General features: G+C 38.8%; 1 protein-coding gene across 1 annotated transcript; it reads right to left on the bottom strand.

The window, feature by feature from the left end:
- Positions 1-3,651: 3,651 nt before the first annotated feature.
- Positions 3,652-23,598, bottom strand: slc22a16 (solute carrier family 22 member 16). Its single transcript, XM_046872530.1, has 9 exons — positions 23,508-23,598; positions 21,153-21,626; positions 20,714-20,831; positions 17,343-17,657; positions 14,961-15,195; positions 12,332-12,459; positions 9,368-9,477; positions 8,338-8,437; positions 3,652-8,040 (listed from the first exon to the last, which is right to left on the bottom strand). Exons 1-9 carry the CDS (start codon positions 23,555-23,557, stop codon positions 7,864-7,866), a joined length of 1,707 nt encoding a protein of 568 aa, XP_046728486.1. The 5' UTR covers positions 23,558-23,598; the 3' UTR covers positions 3,652-7,863.
- Between the last annotated feature and the right edge of the window lie 542 nt (positions 23,599-24,140).

Genomic DNA, 24,140 nt, shown 5'->3' with positions numbered 1-24,140 from the left:
AAAATCTGAATTTGGTAGCTTGGCAGGACTTTGATTCAAACTCAACCGTCTGTTGAAAAATTCAAAGTCCCACTCACCAAGGTTTAAGAGTACAATACAAAGTACTATGATATATTACGACTAATGTTCCTGTTATCATTTTTGTCACCAAACTTTTGCTTAATCATCTCAGTCTATGTGAAAAGACTCTAATGTTCTGGAGTCTGGAGTTTCTTCCATCATTTATTCCTCTCAAAATGTTCTGCTTGCCGTTGAACTGACGCTGAACTATATGTTGGCGATAAGTAGATACACTAAGCGCCAATCAAAACAAATTCAAAACAGAGCGCATGCTCGAACCTGATTGGTGGCTTGATGTGTGTTTGACCAGTTAAGTTTTTATCCTCATAAAGAAAAAGGAACGACACAAAATGTAGTTAAGTATTAAGTAAATTATTTGATTTAGAAATGTAATGAAATTCAGGTAATTTTTTTCCCAAATGGAAACACTTTAGTAACGTACCGATACACAAAAAAAGCTACTTAAGTACTGAAACAAATTACTTCGTTACTGTTCACCACTGCCCAAAGGTGTTCACTGACATTTGAAGTCAGGGCTCCCATGTTCTTCTTGAAATTTGTCAAACTATGTCTCAAACGTGCAATTATAATGAACAAGTGTAGAAAATCCTTACCGCTTTACCTGTGTAAAGCTGCTTTGAGACAATGTCCATTGATTAAAGCTGTATACATGTAAAAATCAATTAAATTGAAGAGACGTTCTCTACAAGTTTGTGCTTAAAACTTTATGGCAACAGATTTTAACAGTGAAGGTGAACGATGTGTATTTATCCCTAATGAGCAGCCGTGGCGACTGTGGCAAGGAAAAACTCCCTTAGATGTTATGAGGAAGAAACCTTGAGAGGAACCAGACTCAAAAGGGTAACCCATCCTCATTTGGGTGACATCAAGAGTGTGATTATAGCCTTTAAACAATACAGAACACTGGAGAGTGAGAACTAACATGAGTACTGGAGTGTGTGATTATGAGTAATGTTTTTTCTACAGTCTTATACAGTCATTATGGTTATAAAACTGGGAACTACTGAGCAACTCATAAAACAGCTCAACATTTGCAAATCATCATCATCATCATCACAGATCCAACACCAGCTTCTCCATGCCAGAGCCTTTAAACACTCAAGGAGGTCCAGTGTCCAAACTCCACACATGAAGTGGGATCCATTTGGCACTGGTACGTCTCTAGATGGTTCGGGATGTTTACGGGGTCGGCATCTACTTCTTTAAAGGACCACAATCTTCATAATCATCTTCATTCTTCTATATAGTGTATATTTAAGCGTAATTTGTAGGATTAGTTAGCATCAGGTTTTTTTAACAGAAGTGAAAACAGTTATGTGGAAACAGGAATAATGCAGGGAGAGAACTTCAGCGCGTACATAATCTATATGCATGCGGGCTAATCTAGGTTATAATGCGTTATGATATTACACTAGGTACACTTTTTAAATAACAAGTTTGTATGTTCCAGGAAATGGTAATCTGCTTGTTGAGGTTTGCTTCAATCTTACACGTTAATCAAAAGAACATTTGAGGGCGCTGTTGTACAATGAAACTCTGTGGTCACTTGAGGAAAGTTCTTTTGTAGGCATTGTTTTTAAGAGCACAACTCTTAACTTTTATAGTGTGTAAATAGAATAATGAAAGACATAAAACTCAATAAAAACCGGTGTTTCTCCTCATGCCTCAAATGAACTGCAAGGATATAAACACTGTTGTGTTCATGCTGCCCAAGCAACTGTGCTCTATTTTAGTCTGTAGGCTTTCTGTAGTGTAACAGAGACGTCTCTCTTGCTCGCATACTTACAGTTAGTCCAATCATGGTCTGTGGTTTGTGTTAGCAGGTTTAAATCATGTGTCTCTGATGGTTATAGTCTCGACTCAGGTTGCTGTCAGTCTGTCCCTGGGTCAACTGTCAGCCATGTGTGGATCAGCCTTCATACACTACTGTATGTGTTTCCACTTGTGGGTATAGAACATGAACTTTAAAGGAGCAATATATTATGTCCCTGATTAGCAAATCACAAATTCTGTTCATCAGTGGTGCAAAGTATTTGAGTAAATGTACTTCGTTACTGTACTTAACACAGTAATTGTTTGGCTACTTTCTAGTTTTTACTGAGTATTAAAGATTCACTATATTTGACAATGATCGTTACCAATTGCATTTTTCACGGCAAGCGTATTTATTTTGCAGAAGAGGCGATATTTAATTTTATTTGTCAGGTGAATACAGTGGTCCTCCGGAACACATGGGGGGGCTTTAATTTTTCATATGTTTTTGTATATGAAAATGTATGTAATTATTTCTAAAAGTCTATTTTTTCCATTTCATAGCTGCCACATGACGTATTGCCATGGCCAGGTCAACATTGTAATGTTGATCGAGGTTCTTGCTTTAACCAATCAGATTGCGACAAAGTGTGTCTTTATAGTCCAATGAGGTGAATTATTTAAGATTAAACCCAGTGTTAAAAGAATTGTCTCCATATCCAGGATAAAGTGGTTATAGGAAATGAATGAAAGAATAAATATTAGTGTCTTATTTCCTTTCCTGAAGTTTTATTCGATGTGCAGGTCAATAAGATTCAAATTGTTTCATTTGTTGGATTGGAGTTTTGTTTGCTCAAAAATCTATAATTTGTCCTTTTTTTCTAAAAAGGCAAAGATCTGTAATCTGTAATAGGCTTGAAGAAGCTGATGTCTTCTGCATCTCAATCTGAGAAGCTTTTAGAAAGGGCTAACAAGACAGATGTTTGCGAATGACTCATAATTATAATTTAGATCATTTGTGTGGGGTACCGAAGGGCTACTTTGCATCAGCAACACTGACTCAATGACAAAGATGTAATTAATCAGGAGACGACTGCTGACACCTGCATTCAAATGATTCAATGATTGTTAATCATTAGTATAATCATATATAATGTGTTATGCAGTCATTCATGCAATATTTTGCACAATCATGATTCAACTAAACATCTACTTCATTTAGAGTACAATATTCGGGAATCTAATATTTATTTATCAATCAATATTGACACCTTTTTGAAAGCTGGCAGCCTGCAAGTTCCTTTCCTTCACCAACTTCTTCCATATGGATCAATTTTCTGTTTCGATCTCAACAAGCCTGTGCAAACTACTAAGTATGCACCCAATAAGAGGCCGCATTTTTATGATGTCATCAGGTAGAACTTCTTAAACTAAGAACTACACAGTACTTTAAAACTACGAAATTACAAAACACTAAAAGTATTTTGGTAAAAAATTAGGAAGCCATTTTCATCAACCCTATCAAATACAAGATCCTATTTTATATTTGAAATACATGTATCATAATTACTGGCTGTCCCTGCCCATGTGACCATGGTGAGAAGATGCAAAACCCCCTCACAGACAGTAACATGAGTTGAACCAGGGACTCTAGAAATACAACCCCAGATCAAAAAAAGCTGGGACAGTGTGTAAAATGTGAATTAATACAGAATACAATAATTTATGAATCTGATAAACATTTTATTCACAGTAGAAAATAAAATACAAATATCTAAACTGAGTATATATACAATTTTAAGTGGATAAAAGGTCATTTTAAATTTGGCTGCAACACATCTCAAAAAAGTTAAAGCAGGGCCATGTTACCACGGTGTAGCAGCACGTCCTCTGTCCATACATCTGGAAACTGAGGAGACCAGTTCTGGATTTTGGGAGAGGAATGTTGTCCCATATGTGTCTTATACAGGATTCTGTCTGCTCAACAGTTCTGGGTGTCCTTTGTTGTATTTTTTTTTTTCATGATACACTAAACTATGAAGTCATGATATTGCAATTAATGCAATTAGAATTGTGTTGCTCAAATATACAAGGCCTTCCCTAGAAAAACCTTTTCTAAATAGAAGCATTTTTGCTCTAAAACCGGTATAAACTGCCCAGCATTAATGGAGCCTTTCCATATGTGCAAGCTGTCCATTCCACAGGCACTAATATGCACTTCCATACTATCAGAGCAGAGCTTTATGATCTAAGCATTGATAACAAGCCAGATGGTAACTTTGCTCTTAACTCTGGAGAATGTGGTGTCTATGGTCTCCAAAAAAAACGTAAGAATCCACTATTACTCGGTACGTTTTAAATGACCTTTGACCCAGAGAGATTGGCAGCGTTACTGGATCATGTTCACGCATACCTTCTTCTTTGCATTTGTGAATGACAACACCTTTACTAATGCATAACTGTTTGGCCTTTGAAAATGTTTGGCAGATTTACTGTAAAAACTTTCACACCCAACAAAAAAAAAATCTGTTCCTGGTGCCCAGGCAGTACTGCTATGTACACGCATGCTAGCCAGTGGTACATCAATGCGTCCTTCCAAAACACCTTAGTCTCTGCCCTGACCGTGAACCGAACTAAACACGGAGCAGTCTATCTCTTCACAAACAGATCAATTTCTACTCTGCATGATGATGTTCCAAATAATCTGACACACCTCCCTGAGAATTAGCCAATACCCTGGCACAGGCTTGCACAGTGCCTCTATTGTATAATTGCATTTGCCCAGAGCATAGGCTACACACTGAATTTTTTTTTGTCTCAGTTCTACATCTTTCATTTACTGTTTGGGGTTTTTCCATAAAATCTTATAAAGTCTTCTTGCTTATGCTTGACTACAGAAATGTTCCTTGGGTCTATACTTTACAGCACATGTTCTTGTCAGTACTACTGACTCAGACAGGTGCTTAGCAATCAGGACATTTGTTCTGCCGAATGGTGCACCAACAATCATGGGTCTTCAGTCTTATCCAAAATGGGCTTGTGCGGCTCCAAGATTTCATTCCAACCAAGCAAGAGAATACTTGCCATAAAAAATTTGCCCCCGACTATTGACCTATTAGAGACAAGACTTGATCCGCATTCTCTCCTATGCATATGTGAATTCTGATATGATGGCTTTCGTCATTACCTCTGGCATTTAGTCTGGAAATTAGTATCCTTCAACACTTTTATTGCTTCCAGTCCACCTTTTATAATTCTAAAGACAATGGATGTAAGTGCTTAGATTATGAATCCTCAAGATTTTAGATGTATAGTTTTAAAGCTTTGATGTGGTTCATTTTAGCATTTAACATTGTATCTTGATTGTTTAAACCATTGTTTAACCTCAGGGTAGTAACCACATGCTGTTTTCCCAAATGAAGAGCTAATAACAGCTTAAACCTGATTTGTAAATGGTGCGATCAAGCTGTCAGGACGTTTTCATGATTTGTTGTGCTCAGTAGCCATTTGTATAGTTTTGCTATTCTGTCGCACAGCTATCAGCAATCAGCCAATCAAACTCGTGCAATTTTACAAGATCCACCAGGCAAGCAGCAGGGATCTTACATTTTTTAGAAATATCCTGAGAGCTACAAATCAACATTCAGCCACACATTCAGACTTTCAGACCTGTTTGGAAAATGTTACTTTGTTGCCCAAATGGCTTGGAAAGGGATTCCTTGAGTATGTGAAGAGAATTAGGTCAGTTCTGGTAGACAGCCAGGAGACAGCTGTGGAAATGTTGTTGGGCAGGTTATTAAATGAATGCTCTATTTACCACAAGGACATGAAAAACTGCTCAGAAAGCAAGATGGCTTCCTTGGGATTTCAAGGGGAATCAGTACAAAGCTAGGAGTACTTAACAGGCGAAATTTCAGATACCAATGATGTTATTGACCCAGGAAAAAAACGAGTTTCCAAAAAAGGTTGGCTTTTTTAGTGGTTAAATTCCATTAAGGAGTACTTCTGTCCTCAAACTGGCTAGTATAACAGCTTCCAGTTTGGTGTGTATAATTAAGATTCCATAATCTTGAGTATACACACAAATAGCTGTGGCTTCTAATACTGGAGGACTTCCATAAAAAGTGTTCCAATCACAACAAAGTACTCTTTAATGACTAAAACTAAAAGATATATCTAAAAGGAAAGAAAACAAATATTTGGATGCTGTGTGTCATCATATGTTAGCTGCCAACATGGAGTCTGGCACTAAAATGTTAGACAGATCATGCTGGATGTTCAAATTACGCTGAAATAAGAAAAAAGGGACCAAAAACAGCTCAAAGCTTTCTGGTCACAGAGTAACTTAAACATGTGGTCCAGATACAGTAGTGAAGATATCTGGCAACCACAGAGACATAAACAGTATATGGAAAAATAAATTGTGCTGATTTTTATCATTGAGAATATATGATTTTAAGATTATGTATGTGTGTAAAGTGAGGAGAGTGGCTTTCCAATTCATCGCTAAGGTGTAGAGTAGGGTTTGAGTTCTATAGCAGGCCACTCGAGATCTTCCACATAGGGCACAGGGGCCCAGGTGCACATGCTTGGGTCTCCTAGTTCAATTGAAGGGGGAAAAAATCATGCAACCTGTACAATTGTTATATTATAAGCAATAGTCACGCTCATTTAAATTGGAGCAGGTAAGAAAATAAGTACAGTGCAATTATGTCTTGGCTGATCCCAGTGATGTTAGGAAGCTGTGGTCAGCCATGATATAGCACCCTTTGAGTACAGAGGGTTTAGGGCCTTACTCAAGGGCCCAAGAGCAGCAGCTTTGCAATTCTGGGCCTTGAACCCCGACCTTCTGATCAGTAATCCAGAGCCTTAACTACTTGAGCAACCACTTCCCCATGCTATTAACACTACTACTATTGCCATTGCATCTGCATTGATACCACAAAGACAAGCACACATTCCCTCTATCAGCAAAGCTGTGAGCAGGCCTGAGCAAGAGCAGTGAAATAACCCTGTTTTCTCATCCTTGTATAGCATTTCCTAGCTAAATGTATCACCGTTGTCATATTACATAACCATATAATAAAAGACAAACAATAAACAATCCTACAATTCCTGTAATTATATCATTGTATCGAGGAAACACCTGGAAAAGCCAGCAGTACTAAAATACATGTGCATCAATACTACATGGTGTTTAAATTGAACAAAAATGCCAGTGATATTCTTTAAACAACGGCTGGTATGAAAACTGAAGGATGTGCAAACCTTTATGCACCTTAGTCCAGTCACAGACTCTTTGGTCCATCCAGGGCATGTGCAAGGCAGTGAAGTTAAGTTTGTTTGCAGAAAGAAATCGCTTATTTGATTGCACTCTATACACATTCAAAATAAAAAACCTATTTCACGTACAGTCTTAGTCACATAAATACATGACTTTACAAAATATCACTCATCTCTCACACGGTCAGTTGACTGTAGACTTTTCAGCTCCAGTGTATGAAACTGGAACAGTGTTGTGCGTAGTCTAATATAAAATATACGTTATACACTTCACTTGTATCTTAAACAATGGGGTTACTTCCCACTTTCTCTTGTAGCACCTACAATAAATACAACAAAAACACACGTTGTTCAATTGTAAAAAAAAACTAAATAAAACTGAGCAGCAGATCATCTTACCGAACTCTACAGATTACAGTTTTCTTACATCCTTGGCCACCTGTTTCTTTTAGTACTGAAGACAAAGAAGAACGGAAAAAAGAACCTGGACCCATAAAAAATGACAAAAATATCAGATTCTTCATGACAGACCAGTCTTGAAGTTTAAACTTCAGAACATGAAGCATTAACGTGCTTCACACTCCAGTCAACAAGTCCTCCATTTATACTTTTGTTACCACCGTTGATGCTTTTGATGCGTTTTTGTCATCTATTGCTAAAAAAAAAATCCCCAAGTCTATATGGAGTTATGAAGAATTGTGCAGCAAGTGATCACAAGCTGTAGAGATTCATTCTGCCTCTTCTGACTCAGGCTTTGTTGTCAGCCGGGTTCATGTGTATGTCATTCTCGCTTGTTGTTTTCTTGCTTGTCTTTGTGCCCAGAGCTTCTGCATCCTCCAATGTGGAGGTGAGTGGTTCCCCCAGTGTCTCTGGCAGGAAGAGGCACAAAACTCCAATAATGAAAGACAGGATACCCACGATGAGCTACATGGCAGAAGAATAGAAACAAATGTGACGTAAAAAGTTTTTTAACCAAAAAACATCAGTTTATTCGGTCTTTAATTTTGCTATTTCTAACAAATAGGATTTTTGATATTAGCCAGCCAGCCAGCCAGCCAGCCAGCCAGACAGCCAGCCAGACAGCCAGCCAGATAGATAGATAGATAGATAGATACATAGATAGATAGATAGATAGATAGATAGATAGATAGATAGATAGATAGATAGATAGATAGATAGATAGATAGATGATAATTGGTAACAGGTCAGCCTTGTGTTTACCTGAGGCAGGTAGGTCCAGACATCTGCAAGGTAAACACAGAATGGAGCCACCACACTTCCAATACGACATGACATACTACCACTTCCAACTGCAAGTGACCTGCAGACACATAAATACTCCTTTTGTATTTATAATCACATAAATATATATGTGTGTGTGTGTGTGTGTGTGTGTGTGTGTGTGTGTGTGTGTGTGTGTGTGTATATATTGAGCATTGTATTTCATATTTAGTCCAAATTTGCTCTTATATTTCGCTCCACCCTCCTGGGAAGATGTTCCACTAGATTTTGGAGTGTGTTTGTGGATATTTGTGTTCATCAGCCACAAGAGTGTTAGTAATGTCAGATACTATCCCAAAGGTGTTTGGTTGGGTTGAATTTAGAGCTCTATAGCAGGCCACTCAAGATCTTCCTCTCCAAAATATGTAAACTATGGAGCTCACTTTGTACACAGGGACAAACAAAAGGTTTGGGTTTCCACATTATTCAACTGAGCACAATGTACAATTATGTGTCTCCAGCTTTGTGATAACAGTTTGGAGAAGAACCACATATGGCAGGAAAGGTCAATTCATGAGTTTATGAAGCTTTACAACAAGACCAGGGGTTCTCTTTAACTTTTTAACATTCCTACATTGCTCAAGTTTTCAACTGGCATTGCGCATGCTGGTCCTGGGCATCTGGAACTTAATATTGTCTAGATTATAGAGAAAATGTTCTTGGGGACTTTGTCATCCCCGTCCTAGTTTTTTCTTTTTTACATCGCATTTACATTTGACGAGGGCAACTGATAGATATGTTCTATCAGAAGAATTGTTAGATATGTGGCAACCTATATGTGAAGTTCTGTGCTATGCTAACCTGCTTTTATTCTGAGGTTAGATGTAGATATAGTCCACTTTTTAAAAGCGCTAAGCAAATAAAAATATATTCAATTCAATAAAACGTGTGCCAGAAATGTGCCATTTATTGCTAAATTCACTAGGGCTAATATCTGAATACCTTTGGACATACAAGGAACTTTCCTCACCTGATGATTGTTGGATAGAGCTCACACGTGTACAGGTAAATGAGGCCAAATGCGATGGCGATGGCAAACTTCCCCGTCATGCTCAAGATGACAGCCAAAATCTCAAAGTCCTACAGACAAAAGTAACAAAGAAAAGAAAATGAATTTCAGTGCACAGTGGTTAAGAACAACTCGTGAATGACTCCCAGTTTATGCGAGAGTATTCCTGAATCAGGACTGAAGTTCTACCACGGCCTTGAGTAGAATAAAGTGTTTAGAGACCATGTGATGTGCACAGTTGTTATATGTGCTGGAAAATATATGGGCTTCAGAACCCCAAATGATTAAAGAACAGCTTGTCCTGGACCTGTAAGTCGTAATTTTACAGTATAAGGACGTTTTACACCTTTGTGTGTGTGCGTTTTCTGCATGTATCCAAAATAAAGAGGACATTTCAGAGCACAGATTCTGTGCACACTTGCAGATAGTTTTACCAAGTGATCGTTAAATAGCCTTAAGTACTCAATATTCAAACTCATAACCTGACAATGACTGAAAGTAGTAACCAGTTGTGCTATAGTGCACATTTTCATCAGCACGGATACATGACACTCCACAACACTAGATTTAACTCGACCGTCCCCACCCCCTAATGTACAAATCCGCTACCATACACCCACCAAAAACACGTCTATTTATAAGTGTGACTCGGCAGCAGACATGCAGTAGCCCACAGTTTATATAAAGTTTTAGGCACTGGGTTAAATGTGTTTATGGAAAACGGTCTAATAATTCATATATACAGCAGCGGTAATGGTAAAACTGCTTAAAAATATTTTAATTCAATTTATAATTATCGTAATATTTTAGTGTACCTATAATTAAAAATAGAAATCATTTTAGTATATCTATAGCATTTTATAAGATTGATCCACAATACAGATGCCGACAAATGTGTTTTAACCGAACATGTTTTTGACACACACTGAATACACACACTCCAATCACTCACTTGATCAGGGATCTGTACTTCTTATGGAATATTACTGAGTCATTTTTTGCACCTGACAGCTAGTGTTTAAGCTGGAAACTGAATTCGATTGCTACTATTTGTACTTTCTGTAGATGCTAAAGTCTATTTTGTTGCTGTATACCTGTACTATGTATTTATGTATGTATGTACTGTAATTTCCGGACTATAAAGCGCACCCATATATAAGCCGCACCCACACTGAAGTGTCTACACTGAAACTAATGTACTCAAGACAGTGTCTGTTACACGGTGTAACGGGTGAAATATGTTGTGGCTCCTTTAAGAGCAGAGCGGTATTTTGGGAAAAGCCTGCCGCCGCATTTTTCCACTATTACTGCGTGTGTGCAAGAGCGAGGAATATGTCCTTATTATTTTCTGATGCTCATTTCTAAGTTTCTTTGACTAACCCGTAATGCTGTTGCCAAGAAAAATAAAAAAGCACGAGTTTTGGAAACCTGTCTGTGCTTATATGATTTCTGTTGCAACTGGAGTTAGCGAGCTCTCCCTTAACCCAGACTCAACGCGCTACCACGGCTTGTATCTAAACAGTAGCAGACCAAGAAAGTCATTGTTCACTGTCTTCCTCCTTCCTTTCACAACTATTTCTTTTTGCATCGTCATGCGTTTAAAAATCACCACCGGTGGAAGTTTTTTCTCCTAAAGCCGTGCAGCTCAGAACACAGGTGAGGTGCGTTTTTTCGTTGGTCTAATGTTATGGGGTTCAGTTTTTTAGGTTGAAGTTTGTGAAACCGGGAAAAACCCAGGAAAAATCCATAAATTAGCCGCTTCATTGTTTAAGCCTCGGGGTTCAAAACGTGGGAAAAAAGTAGCGGCTTATAGTCCGAAAAATACGGTATGTATGTATGTATGTATGTATGTATGTATCTATCTATCTAGCTAGCTAGCTAGCTAGCTATCTAGCTATCTAATCTGCCTGCCTGCCTGTCCGCCCAAGAACAACCAGCTACTGTTGAGGCAAAATTTGCTATAATTACCTTCAGTAATAATTTACTTCAGTATAATAAATAACAAACTTCATTTGTTCAACTAAGAGTATAAAAGTGTGCACATCATAAAAACATTTATTGTTGCTTTGATCAAACTGCGAATGCTTTTGTACATTAATTAAATCGATTGTGTACAAGTGTCTGCTGTTTCCTACATGATCAGTTGTTTATGTTTATGTTGATCAAAATATATTATACTGGTTTCACCTGAATAGTTTTAACCCACAAAACATCTCAGCATCAGTTCATTTATGTCATTGAATGCAAAATGGTTAAACCAGTTGTCAGATTCTGTCAAGTGTAAATTTCTATTAAACTTTTTATTTTGTAAATGTGTTGAATTGATGAATTTCTTGAATGTCACTAATGAAGGCGAGTGTACGACATCAGATCAACCAATAATCAACTAGTTCTCTAAAACAGGTCAAAGGTGAATCTTGTGAACCTTCAATTGGAGAGTGAATACAGACAGAGCAAAACTCAGGATTATAAATTCTAAAAATGGATGAACAACTAAAGAAACAAACAAACATTTACAGTACAGTAAAAGTGTGAATCCTGTCTGGTCTCTTGCAATCGATATTAATCAAATATTCAATCAAATAAATGAATTTGTGCTGCAGAAATTTATAGATGCCAAACAGAAGGTAGTCAAATTTTGTGCATTTTTAGTCAATGTGATTCAAACCATAGTTAATATCAAGCAATACTGTAACTGTGCAGCATCATACTGACAACACAACTAAACATTTTGATGATTTTGTTTGTGAACAATAACAAAAAGAGACTTTTCATAACCCTCACCTGATGATTGTGTGGTACAACTCATACGTGTACAGGTAAATGAAACTTGAGTTGTTCATTCACCTATGTTTCACACAACTATCCAAAACTCTTAAACCATTATTTCCTCTACTCTGTTTTTAGTAATTGAAATATCTGTACCTGAGGCACTGCAATGATGAGCATACAGGCAACTCCACTCAGCATCAGCGATGGAGCACATGTCATCTTCCTCCCGACCCGGTCCATTGCATAGCAGCCAATTAAATAGGATGGCAGTTCAACAGCACCTGCCAAACACCAGTGTCAGTTTTAATCAATGGTGAACAAAGTACACAATCCATGTAGAGCTATAAACCCGATTCCAAAAAAGTTGGGACACTGTACAAATTGTGAATAAAAAAGCAATGCAATAATTTACGAATCTCATAAACGTATATTTTATTCACAATAGAATATAGATAACATATCAAATGTTGAAAGGGAGACATTTTGAAATGTTATTCCAAATATTGGCTCATTTTGGATTTCATGAGAGTTACACATTCCAAAAAAGTTGGGACAGGTAGCAATAAGAGGCCGGAAAAGTTGAATGTACATATAAGGAACAGCTGGAGGAAGTTGTTGCATTTTCCAACATGACAATGCCAGACTACATACTGCATCAATTACAACATCATAGTTGTGTAGAAGAAGGATCCGGGTACTGAAATGGCCAGCCTGCAGTCCAGATCTTTTACCCATAGAAAACATTTGGCGCATCATAAAGAGGAAGACGAGACAAGGAAGACCTAAGACAGTTGAGCAACTAGAATACATGTACTTTGTTACTGATTTGAATGCAGGGATTCTCAAGGTTCTTAGATTGTTCACTTTTAGGGACTATGAAGTTATTCAGCCTATGGGAGAAAAACAATGTGTATCAATTTCAATCTCCGGCGTCAGCTGATACGTATCTATAATAAATAAATCACAGTCGTTGAATCACGGACCCAGTACATTATTTATAGAACCTATACTAACTTTCCTTCCCTGTAGAGAAGCACAGCTTGTCATGTTACCCAGAAACTGGAAAGTGTAAAGTGCTCTGTGCAGTGACTCAGTAATTAAAAGCGCAAACATTCATTTTTTATTAGTCTTATGCAGCGTCTGTCAAACACAAACCCCTGGGAATTAGCTGTTACTATAGAAACACTAACATTTGATTATGGATGCATTTATAATACATTCTACCTGCGAGTTGCAAAAAATGAATGAAACTTTGTCATTTTGAGAATTGAGATACACTGAAAGGACTAAAGTTTGTGGAGACCTGAGCATAAGGTTCCTATATGCCTTTTAAACATCCCATTCCATATTTAGTCCCCATTTGCACTTATAATAACATTCACTCTTCTGGGAAGATGTTCCAAAAGATGTTGGAGGGTGCTTGTGGAGATTTGTGCTCATTCACTTACAAGGGTGTTAGTAATGTCAGGTGCTGATGAATGTGAGGAAGTGAGGAGTCAGCAGTCAGTGTTTGAATTCATCCCAAAGGTGTTCAATAGGGTTGAGGTCAGAGCTCTATAGCAGGAGATCTTCCACTCCAAACTATGTAAAGCATATCTTGTCATGTCAAGCATAGCCTTCCAATCAGTGTTCGGGACTCAGACACAGTCTCAGTGTTCAAGTCTTTTATCAGGAGATTTTTCTTAGGTAAAGGAGGGGATCTGGAGGGATCATGGATATGGAGTGTTTGGTGAACTGGGATATTTGTATGCTGTCGTCCCCTCACTCTCACACCATGTTTGTTGACGGTGGTGTGGTGGGTCGTCTCTTATCCCAGAGATCGCTCATGTTGGTCATGAGCCCTCATTAACTTCTGGTTCTCCCTTGTAGGTATGCTGCCATAGCGAGTCTTGCCGGAGTCCCCAACTCTCTCTCTCTCTCTCTCTCTCTCTCTCTCTCTCTCTCTCTCTCTCTCTCAGCTGAGTTAATCATGCTCCTGAGGTTCTAGTGACCACTGTTCCTGCCCCTCATCCCTCTGCAGATCTTCCCACTTTGTTCAGGTCTGCCTCTGGATAGTGTTCTCTTCGACTGGGGGCCACTCTGTGCAGCTGGGGACGGTTTCTCATCAACGCCTTGGGTGGTTCAATGAAATTCTGAAGTAAGAACAGGAGCTTTGAGGATGGATTTGGACTGTAGTTAATGTCAACAGTCTGCTACACTGACTCAGGACTACAGTTTGCTCTGATCATCATCACTGTACCCCGCAACATCGTTTATCTGTAATGAATAGACATTCGGGGGAACCCAGATGAGGATGGGTTCCCTCTTGAGTCTGGTTCCTCTCAAGGTTTTTTCCTTATGCCATCAGGGACAAACTTAAACTTATAAAGAACATATTCATATTCATTCAGGGGTATTATAATGCTGGAACAGATTTGGGTCTCCTAGTTCAAGTGAAGGGAAAATTTCATGCAACCGCATTCAAAGACCTCCGAAACAGTCGTGTCTCTCTAACTTTGTGTTGCGTTTGGGAAAGAAATATATTGTTCATTTTATTGAACAATCACACAAATGTTAGTTTGAGAAGCTTAAAATATAAAATCTGTGTCTCTCCCTTTGCTCTTGTTGTTTTCTAACTCACATGAATTGTATTTCCTTTATATAAAAATAAATGTTCGAATAAATTCATTTTAGTATATAAATAAAAATATATAAAATCCTACTGTAAAATGCATATACGAGTAAGTACATTCCTATATGCCACACGCACACACACACACACACAGACACACACACAAATTACCAGCCACGAAGAGGTTGATGTACTGGTTTCCTCCCAGGTTGACAGAGCCCAGACTGAACACATAGTAACCCAGCGAGCCGATGAACCAGATTGCCCAACATGTGGCGCTGCGTCCTGCCATCTTCCAGCTACCAAACATGTTCAGGATGCTCAGCTTCTTCTCTGGTTCCGTCAGCTTGCTGTCATTTTGCTGCCTGTCCTTCAAAAGTGCATTTTCCTCTATTAGCTCTAACACCTGCAACACAGGGAGAATGCATCATGAAGGAAATACAGGAACATATGCACCAGCAGGTTCAGGGCCATTTTCCAATCCACCATCACCCTACTGAACTCTACTCTACATTGCTAGGACACTGATAGCTCACTGATGCTTTAATCATCCTGCAGTTTTGCTCCACTCTGTATGTTCTATATACTTACTGGACATTTATTTCGGCATATAACAGTGTATTCATTGTATATGTAAATGTATTAGGGGTGTGCACATTAATAACTAAGGATGCGGCATAACTGAGCCAACGATACGATGCAACTAAACAGATGGTTATTGACTTTAGGAGAGCACAGATGGGCCAATCGCCACTGAGCATCAAAGGATCTCCCCCGCAGCACCTTCTACTTCCTGAGAAGGCTGAGGAAAGCTCATCTCCCTCCCCCATCCTAATTATGTTCTACAGAGAGACCATCAAGATCATCCTGAGCAGCAGCATCACTGCCTGGTTTTGGGAACTGTACCGTCTCAGATCACAAGACCCTACAGAGGATTGTGAATACGGCCGAGAAGATCAGTGGAGTCTCTCTCTCCTCTATCACGGACATTTACACCACATGCTGTATTTACAAAGCCAAACACTCTTCACTCTTCAAGCATTCGGGCCGTCACATCCAGACTGTGCAAAGGTTTTTCTCCTCAAGCCATCAGGCTTCTCAACACAGTAGGTTTACTGGTCAGTGCTATTTTGTGTTTTGTGAATTTGTCCCCCACTGTCTTGTGTTGTCTTTGTATTGACACGCCTCCTTCTCCGTAGTGTTGTTATACGTCATTCACGTAGCAGCTGCGGTGATGAGACAACGTAGTCGAGAGACAGTTTAGTGAGGAGAAATCGATCTACGTATCAAATATAGGTCACAAATTATTGGTCACTTTCTAAATAATAAAAATATAGTATATAATCTTCCTCTTCTTCTCTTGGCTTCTTCCATTAGGGGGCGCCACAGCGGATCATCCGTCTCCATACCCCACCCTGTCCTCTACATCTGCCTCTTTCACACCAACTCCCTGCATGTCTTCCCTCACCACATCCATAAACCTCCTCCTTGGTCTTCCTCTTTTCCTCCTTCCTGGTGGCTCCATCCTCAGTCCTCATTCTTCTACTGATATACCCCATGTCCCTCCTCTGCACATGTCCAAACCATCTCAATCTCGCCTCCCTCACCTTGTCTCCAAAACATCCTACATGCGCTGTCCCTCTAATAAACTCATTTCTAATCCTGTCCATCGTCGTCACTCCCAACAAACATCTCAACATCTTCAGCTCTGCTACCTCCAGCTCCACCTCCTGTCTTTTACTCAATGCCACTGTCTCTAAACCATACAACATCTCAGGTCTCACCACAGTACTATAAACTCTCCCTTTCATTCTTGCAGATACTCTTTTATCACAAATCAAAAATATAGTATATGATAATAATATATAATAATTATAATAAATAATATATATCTAAAATCGATCATTTTAGTAAGTAAGTCCATAAACAGGAACCCTAGATGTCAGAATAAAAACATTCACGCTATCTAGTAAACAAGTGAAAAAACATCTGTCAGACTCAGAGGGCACTGAATACTGCCACCAGTCTGTGGTAAAGTGATAGTGCTGGCTCTACTTCAAGAGGTTTACCTCACTGTTATCACTTTTAGCTTTGAGTGATCCAGTGAGGCAACATCCTCATATTCATATAATTTACCAGCTGATCTCACAGCTGATTAAGTTACCATGTGAAGAGAGGAGTTACTGATCGGAAGTTTAGGGGTTCGAGCCCCAGTATCACCAAGCTGCCACACTTGGGGCCCTTGAGCAATACCCTTAACCCTTTGTGCTCCAGGGTGCTGTATAATGCTGACCTGCGGTCTGACCCCAGCTTTCCTAACATTGCTGAGATATGTGAAGAAAGAATTTGTCAGTGTGGTATAATGTATATGTGACAATGCATCTACTCTGCAAAGGAGTTTAGGTTAATTTTATACTGGGAGCATGAGGCTTTAACAAACACTAAGATGTCAAACAACTACTCGGCATTGCACAAACACACACAGACTGAGGTCTGGGGTTTATATGCAGATATTAATTAGAGTTTAAGGGAATTATGCAGCTGTATCAGTACCTTCAGTCGGGGCTCCACTCCGTTCCATTGAGCCATGGTATTCAGGAGCTCCTGCATTTCCTGGTGTCGTCCTTTGGCCATCAGAAAGAATGGTGTCTCGGGAAACGTCCAGCAATACAGCAGAAAAGGTGAGGTGCTGAGGGTTAGGATGATCTGGTAAAGCCACCAGACTCGGACGAGGTAACCCACCAGGGCTACTACCATTACGCCGATCGCGAATGCTGCATGCACGTGCATGGATGTCCACGTCCGAACTTTGCTGCCTGTGAACTCGGTAACGTACACAAACACCACGACAAGATATCCGCTTGACACCTGCCAACAGAGGGGGAAATAGGAGTGGGAAAGATGATGACAATGGAAAATCTTTAAATGTGATAAAGTACATAAGTAAAACAATCTTTTTTTGATTTTGGTGAAACTGTTTGCATGTAGACTTCAGTTCAAAACTCCATTGGAGTGATATTGAGTTTAATAGTAGCGATGTTTGAGAAAAATGATGACTCTGTAGAGGTAAATAGAACTAAAACTATCCAGATAATGAAGTGAACAATGCATGCACATATACAGAACATGCCTAGTGACAGCATTCACACACAATCATCAAAAGAAATGGCTTAACAAATCCAGAATGTGGAATTTTTATGTTGCTCAATGAACCAGTCATAAAACTGAAGTGAATATTGGGTTGATAACATAATTGAATCTCAATCAAAATTGGTTTAGATCATTATAGATATTCAGGTTCATTCAGGTGCTGTTCAGAAGTGATATAAAGTATTTGAGCAAATGTACTTCATTACTGTTTTTAAGTAATTTTTTTGGCTACATTCTAGTTTTACTGAGAATCAAAGATTTAAGCAACAATTACTTTCTACTCAACTCAAATAATGCAATACATTTACTTTTTACTTCACTATATTTTCATTGACAATGAATGTTACCAATTACATTTTGCACCTCTGTTGGGGACGTCGTTAAGGTTCAACACTCCCCTAAACACATCTGCTGCCTGATTTTTTTAGCACTGATGGCCTCATTTTCAGTCAAAAATAATACTCAAATACATTTTTTAAAGTTGAATAAAAATATTGTCCTCTTTGAGACAGAGAGCTGCATCAAATCACAGTCAGTTCTCAAAATGTGGTTTTACTTTATCTAAAATTATTTACATTAATTTGATTTGTCCATTGAATACAAATTATTCTTCATCTGCTTTGGGACATAATACTACAAATGTATTTGTTAATTAAAAATCATTTTTCGACAGATTGCTTTACTACTTTTTACTATTTTTTTGACCAATTTATTTAATCTTTCATTCTGGCATGTTGAAGAGGTTGTTGGTTTATGCCTATGGTCATTATTCAATACGCTGTTTTAATCAGATCTTCAGATACTTAGCAGTTTTGCATACTATTATTCAAGTATGATTTTCAGGTACACATTACACCTCTGCTGTTCGGATAACATCTGTAAAGCTGTTTCATAGTTAACACAACAATTACACATGTAGATAACAGTATATAGGTAGTTAGGTTACTTGTTATGAGAGCGCTTGTGTTTGCATTCAGAAATCTAGCATGAAGATGAACCTTAATGCAGTGTTGCTCTTCTAGTAGCATTTACTGCACCTGTTAATTCTAATAGACAGGAAGCAAACATCCATGTCTTCTTTGTTCAATTTAATTTAATTAAAAAAAAATTATTTGTAGAGCACTTTTAACAATGGACATTGTCTCAAAGCAGCTTTATAGAGATAAAGTGTTTATAAAAGTATAAGTTCCATATAATTGTAAGTTTATCCCTAATGACTGAGCCAGATTTGAATGTGGCATGAGGAAAAACTCGCTGAGACTGCATAAGGAAGAAAGCTTGAGAAGAACCAGACTCAAAAAGGAACCCATCCTCATCTGGGTGACGCCGAATGTCCATCATTACAGTTCCATTATTTTTAAGATGAGCAGGAAAAGCAATTAAATGCACCCTGAGGCCCTGAACCATGCTAGTAGACTGTTGATGTTAATTACAATCCAAATCCGTGTTTAATGTTTTGTCAGTAATTTCATGGATATTTAGGCTGTACTTATTCTAGCTCTTCTAGTTTTACTATAGGTCTTGTCCTGGGGTTTTGTGGTGAAGCACAGCATGTTTTTTGTCTTAACAGTTCTGGCTGCACTGACTGCTATCAGACGCTTCCATGTTTTTCAATTTTAGATAAGGATACAGAAAATGGGCTTTTTTCCAATAAGAAAAAGATTTGAATATTGGCCTTTAAAGTGATATTGTTTGTACTTTCACTTCAAGGAAAAACATGGTCTAGTATTTGGTGATTTTTGAGACATGCGTGTTTCTTTTGTGCATCAGGCAAAAGGCAAAAAAAAAGAAAACTGAACAGTGGATGACTCAAAAACGTATTTTTTTTAACAATATTGAGTCCAAATGTGACATTTCTGGCTCTAGAAAAACTTGATGATGGAGTACAGGAGAGAAGATGTTAGCATACTGCTTCACCCCCACAGTCAAACATGAAGGTGGAAGCTTAATAGGTTAATGGCTGGATCCTGGACATCCTGACTGCGGGACCTCAGTCAGTCCGGATCGGGAACCGCATCTCCGGCACCACCACACTGAGCACTGAGCCTCTACTCATTGAGAAGGCTGAGGAAAGCTCATCTCCCTCCCCCCATTCTAACTATGTTCTATAGAGGGACCGTCTCGAATCGCAAGACCCTACAGAGGATTGTGAGGACAGCTGAGAAGATCATCGCCGTCTCTCTCCACTCTATCACGGACATTTACACCACACGCTGCATACGCAAAGCCGACAACATTGTGGACGACCCCACACACCCCTCACACACTCTCTTCTACCATCAGGAAAGAGGTTCCGAAGCAGAACCAGACTGTGCAACAGTTTTTCTCCTCAAGCCATCAGGCTTTTTTACACGTGCACTCCTGTATCCACTGTTTTGTATTGTCTTTTGCACTGTCTTGTCTTACACTGTTTGCACCAGGATGTGGCGAGGACACTTACTAATCCTTAGCGCTTCTGGGTTCTGGAGGAACGTTGTCGCACTTCACTGTGTACTGCGTCAGCTATATATGGTTGAAATGACCATTAAAGCTTTTGGACTCTTGACTCTTAATGGCTTGGGGTTGTTTTAAAGCAGAGAAGGTTGGAATACTGAACCAACATGTCTACCATGCAATTCAGAAGACAGCATGCAATTCAGTCTGCGGTGCGGCTAATTAAAACCGACTTCACCGTACAACAAGACAATGAGCCCAAGTGTCCCCCCAAACACGTCTCATATACGATAAAAGACTAAGCATTTCCACATTTTTGATTAGCACTGTAAGAATCTTACCATAGCAAGCAGAAAGCGCATCAATATGAAAATGTAATAGTTTCCTGTAAATGCCACAGTGATGCCAAATACAAACTGGCACACACTCGTAGCCATCAGAATGGGGCGTCTGCCGATTCTGGAGAAAGATGAAGAAAGAAGAGACTTATGTTATATTATGGTATTATATCCTGCACATAATGACCCTGCTGACAACATTACATTGTATTCTCGGAATATTGGATATACACCCTGGATGAAACATACACACTCTCGGTGCAATGCACCTACTCTAGTTGGTAACAAGAGGTTTGAATCATGGTTCCTGGAGCTGTCAGGTGGCGATGCTACCAATTGTATTGCCATCACCCAAAACGTAGTGTATGTAGTATTTGTTTAATAATTATTACCTGAAACACCACAGATATATGTTTATATGAATGGACATATTTGTGCGTACCTATCAGCCATGTCTCCAAACAGCAGTGCCCCGATCAAGACTCCCATCATAAAGGTGGGCTGTGTAATCTTGGCAAGCCATTCCTTCTCACACACCAGGTCCCATTCTGTGACAATGCTCTGCTCTACCTGGCTATGATCAAACACATATCCCCTGCATGACTCCACAGATTTATTGCCAACAAACTCATACTGAAAGTCTTGGGTAAAGTGGCGCAGCATTTTGCGACACGGTCCAAGTTCCCACTGCTCTCCGTTAACTGTCCGGACCACCACTGGCCCGTGTCCAGGAGTGTAAAATGGCCAGATCTCCTCCAGTGAGTTTGCTGAGTGGTTCTTGTAGAGGACATTGGTGATGTTCAATGGAGCATTGCAAAGAAACTTTGGTGTGTCCACTAAGAAAACAGAGGCCAGGTAGTGAATTCCACAAGAAATGGCTTGGAAAACTGCAGCAAAGTAGAGACAGGCCTGAAACCTAAAGAAAGAGGAAGGAAATCAGGTAATCTCACTTCAACAAAAATGCAGTTGGACCTAAAAAGTACTGAAAATCCATTTTATGATATTGGAAAATCCACTATATTTTGAACAACGATAATATGGTTATTTATATAAACACAATACACGTTCTGAAAATGACTGTACAACTAATATGGAATTTCCAGCGAAATTTACAGTAGCATGACTGGTAAAAATATAGACCCTACAGAAATGGATGGAGGAGGAGCAAGGTTAAAAAATGCTACAGATATGGCCTCTAAGATATGGCCTCCTGACACAGCAATGGCAATGACGTAAGAACAAGGTTCTCTCCAGTGCTGCTATTTGCACAATAGCAAATTCATTTGAATGACAGCACTCAAGGCCACATCAAGCAACTATAAAAATAACTCTAAGGCTGCATTCACACTTCAGGGCAAGTAGCCCATATGACTGTTTTCTTCATGTGGCACAGATGTGTTTTATTCAAAACAATCAAACTGAATTTAACATTTTCTATATAGTACTGTAGAACTCTTACTTACTTTTATTAAGTACAATGCAATGCAAGATCTTTATCTTGACCAGGGTACTGGTGGATCTTGTGCCTCTCCCAAAAACACTAAGCATGAGGTGGGCTAGGATCCACCAGGGGCAATTAATCTTAGTCAGGCCACCCACTGACATGGTATTGACAGAAGGAAACAGGAGAACTTGGAGGAACACCTGAGCTCAGGATTAAACCATGACTCCCGGAAATGTGAAGCAGCACTGCACATACTGATATGAGTTGATGTGACCACAGTCTGAATGAGATTTCTGTATGTATGCCCACTCATCACAGCAGCACAGCATTTTCATCTTTCCATAGTAAACATCAACCCAAAACGCCCTACTGAAAGTTCTTTATTGCACATTTATTGCCAGTTTACAGTTTATTTTCTGAACTCTTGCTGATAAGAAACAATTCTAAAGTCTAAAACTTTTCCTCAAAAGGATGTAAGATTGCACAATTGAACTTGGCACTAGGAGGAACACTGCATAACATTGGTGGACAGCTGACCATCACACACACATGTGCTTGATGAACATCTCATTAGAGATTTTGTTACCTCTTCACTAATAATAATCTCCTGGGATGGATTTCCATCAGGGTTTGGAGTGTAGCTGTGAGGATTTGTGATGATTCAGCTCATCCGAGGAGATCTGAAGTGCAATCGGGGTGTTCCAGTTAAGTTTAAAGATGTCATGGTTTAGAGCAGGACATTGAAGTTCTTCCAAACCCAAGATTCATCAATAGCCTCATATCACCATGTCCTCGTGAAGCTTGTTTAGTACACCGTAATGCTGAAACACGTCTGAACAAGTGAAAGGAAGTTTTAATGCTGCAGTATTCCGAGACATTCTAAACGACTGTGTGTTTTTTGTGGAAGAACCACATATGGGTGTGATAGACAGGTGTCCACAAACTCGAGGATATATAGTGCACATCCTGGACATTAACATGTCTTAAATATGGTCAACATGTATCAGATGACAATGCTTTTAAAAAATATCTTAATATAGATCACTGCTTACTTACTATGGATTTATTATATTTCTGAATTTATGTTCTGATGTCTAGAATGTCTAACACTTCATTTTAAGCATAAGAGTTGAATTTGCTCAAATGTGTCTACATTGGATGTGTCAGGTTTGTTGTTTTTTTCCATGCTGAATAAAGGACTCCTTTGAGTGTCACAACACTGCACAACAATGCACAATGACACACACAATAATACTAACTATATATATATATATATATATATATATATATATATATATATATATATATATATATATATATGACAAATAAACAAACGACTCAAACCAAATCTACCTTTTAAAGTGGCCGAGTTCGTCAAACAGGCGCTCCACACCGGTTTTCATGTTGATGTTGTGTGGGGTTCTTGGAGCTTGTGCCCATGCAGTCACTACTTGTCTGTCAATGTTGCCTACCAGAGTCCAGCCCAGCTCAGAGGGGGCGGTTACTGCAGGGAAATTTCCACTCTGGTCACCAAATGAAATTGGAGAGGACACCACCTCACATTGCCATGCTCGAGTGTGAGTGTGTTATGATTAATGATTAACTTTTTTCATATGATCTAATCTAGAGTAATGGGATCAGGAATTTTTCTATAGAACAGGGATGTAGGTGGAGGGGGTGCTGAGGGTTTCATGATTCCTTTACCTCAGGGTCAATCCATGTGCGTCTCTTACAAAATGTTTTTGTAAACCGTGGGGTCACTACCCTGTGTTTCATTAATTCTGTTTTTTTCTTTAATTGTTGAACTAACAGATTATAGTTAATTAGCTCCTGACTAGCAATAAAAATGTTCCTTTGCTTCTAACTCTGTGATACAAACTAATATTGTGTACAGACTTATGCACTATTGTAGATCATTATTGAGTATAATTAGTGGTCGGATTTTAAAAATGCCTTCATGTATTTCAATTAAATTCGATTCATTTA

This window comes from Silurus meridionalis, chromosome 18 (genome assembly GCF_014805685.1).
Source record: "Silurus meridionalis isolate SWU-2019-XX chromosome 18, ASM1480568v1, whole genome shotgun sequence".
In the NCBI taxonomy this organism is placed as follows: Eukaryota; Metazoa; Chordata; class Actinopteri; order Siluriformes; family Siluridae; genus Silurus; species Silurus meridionalis.
Note: the sequence above shows the minus strand (reverse complement) of the source record. Positions and strands in the feature narration are given on the sequence as shown.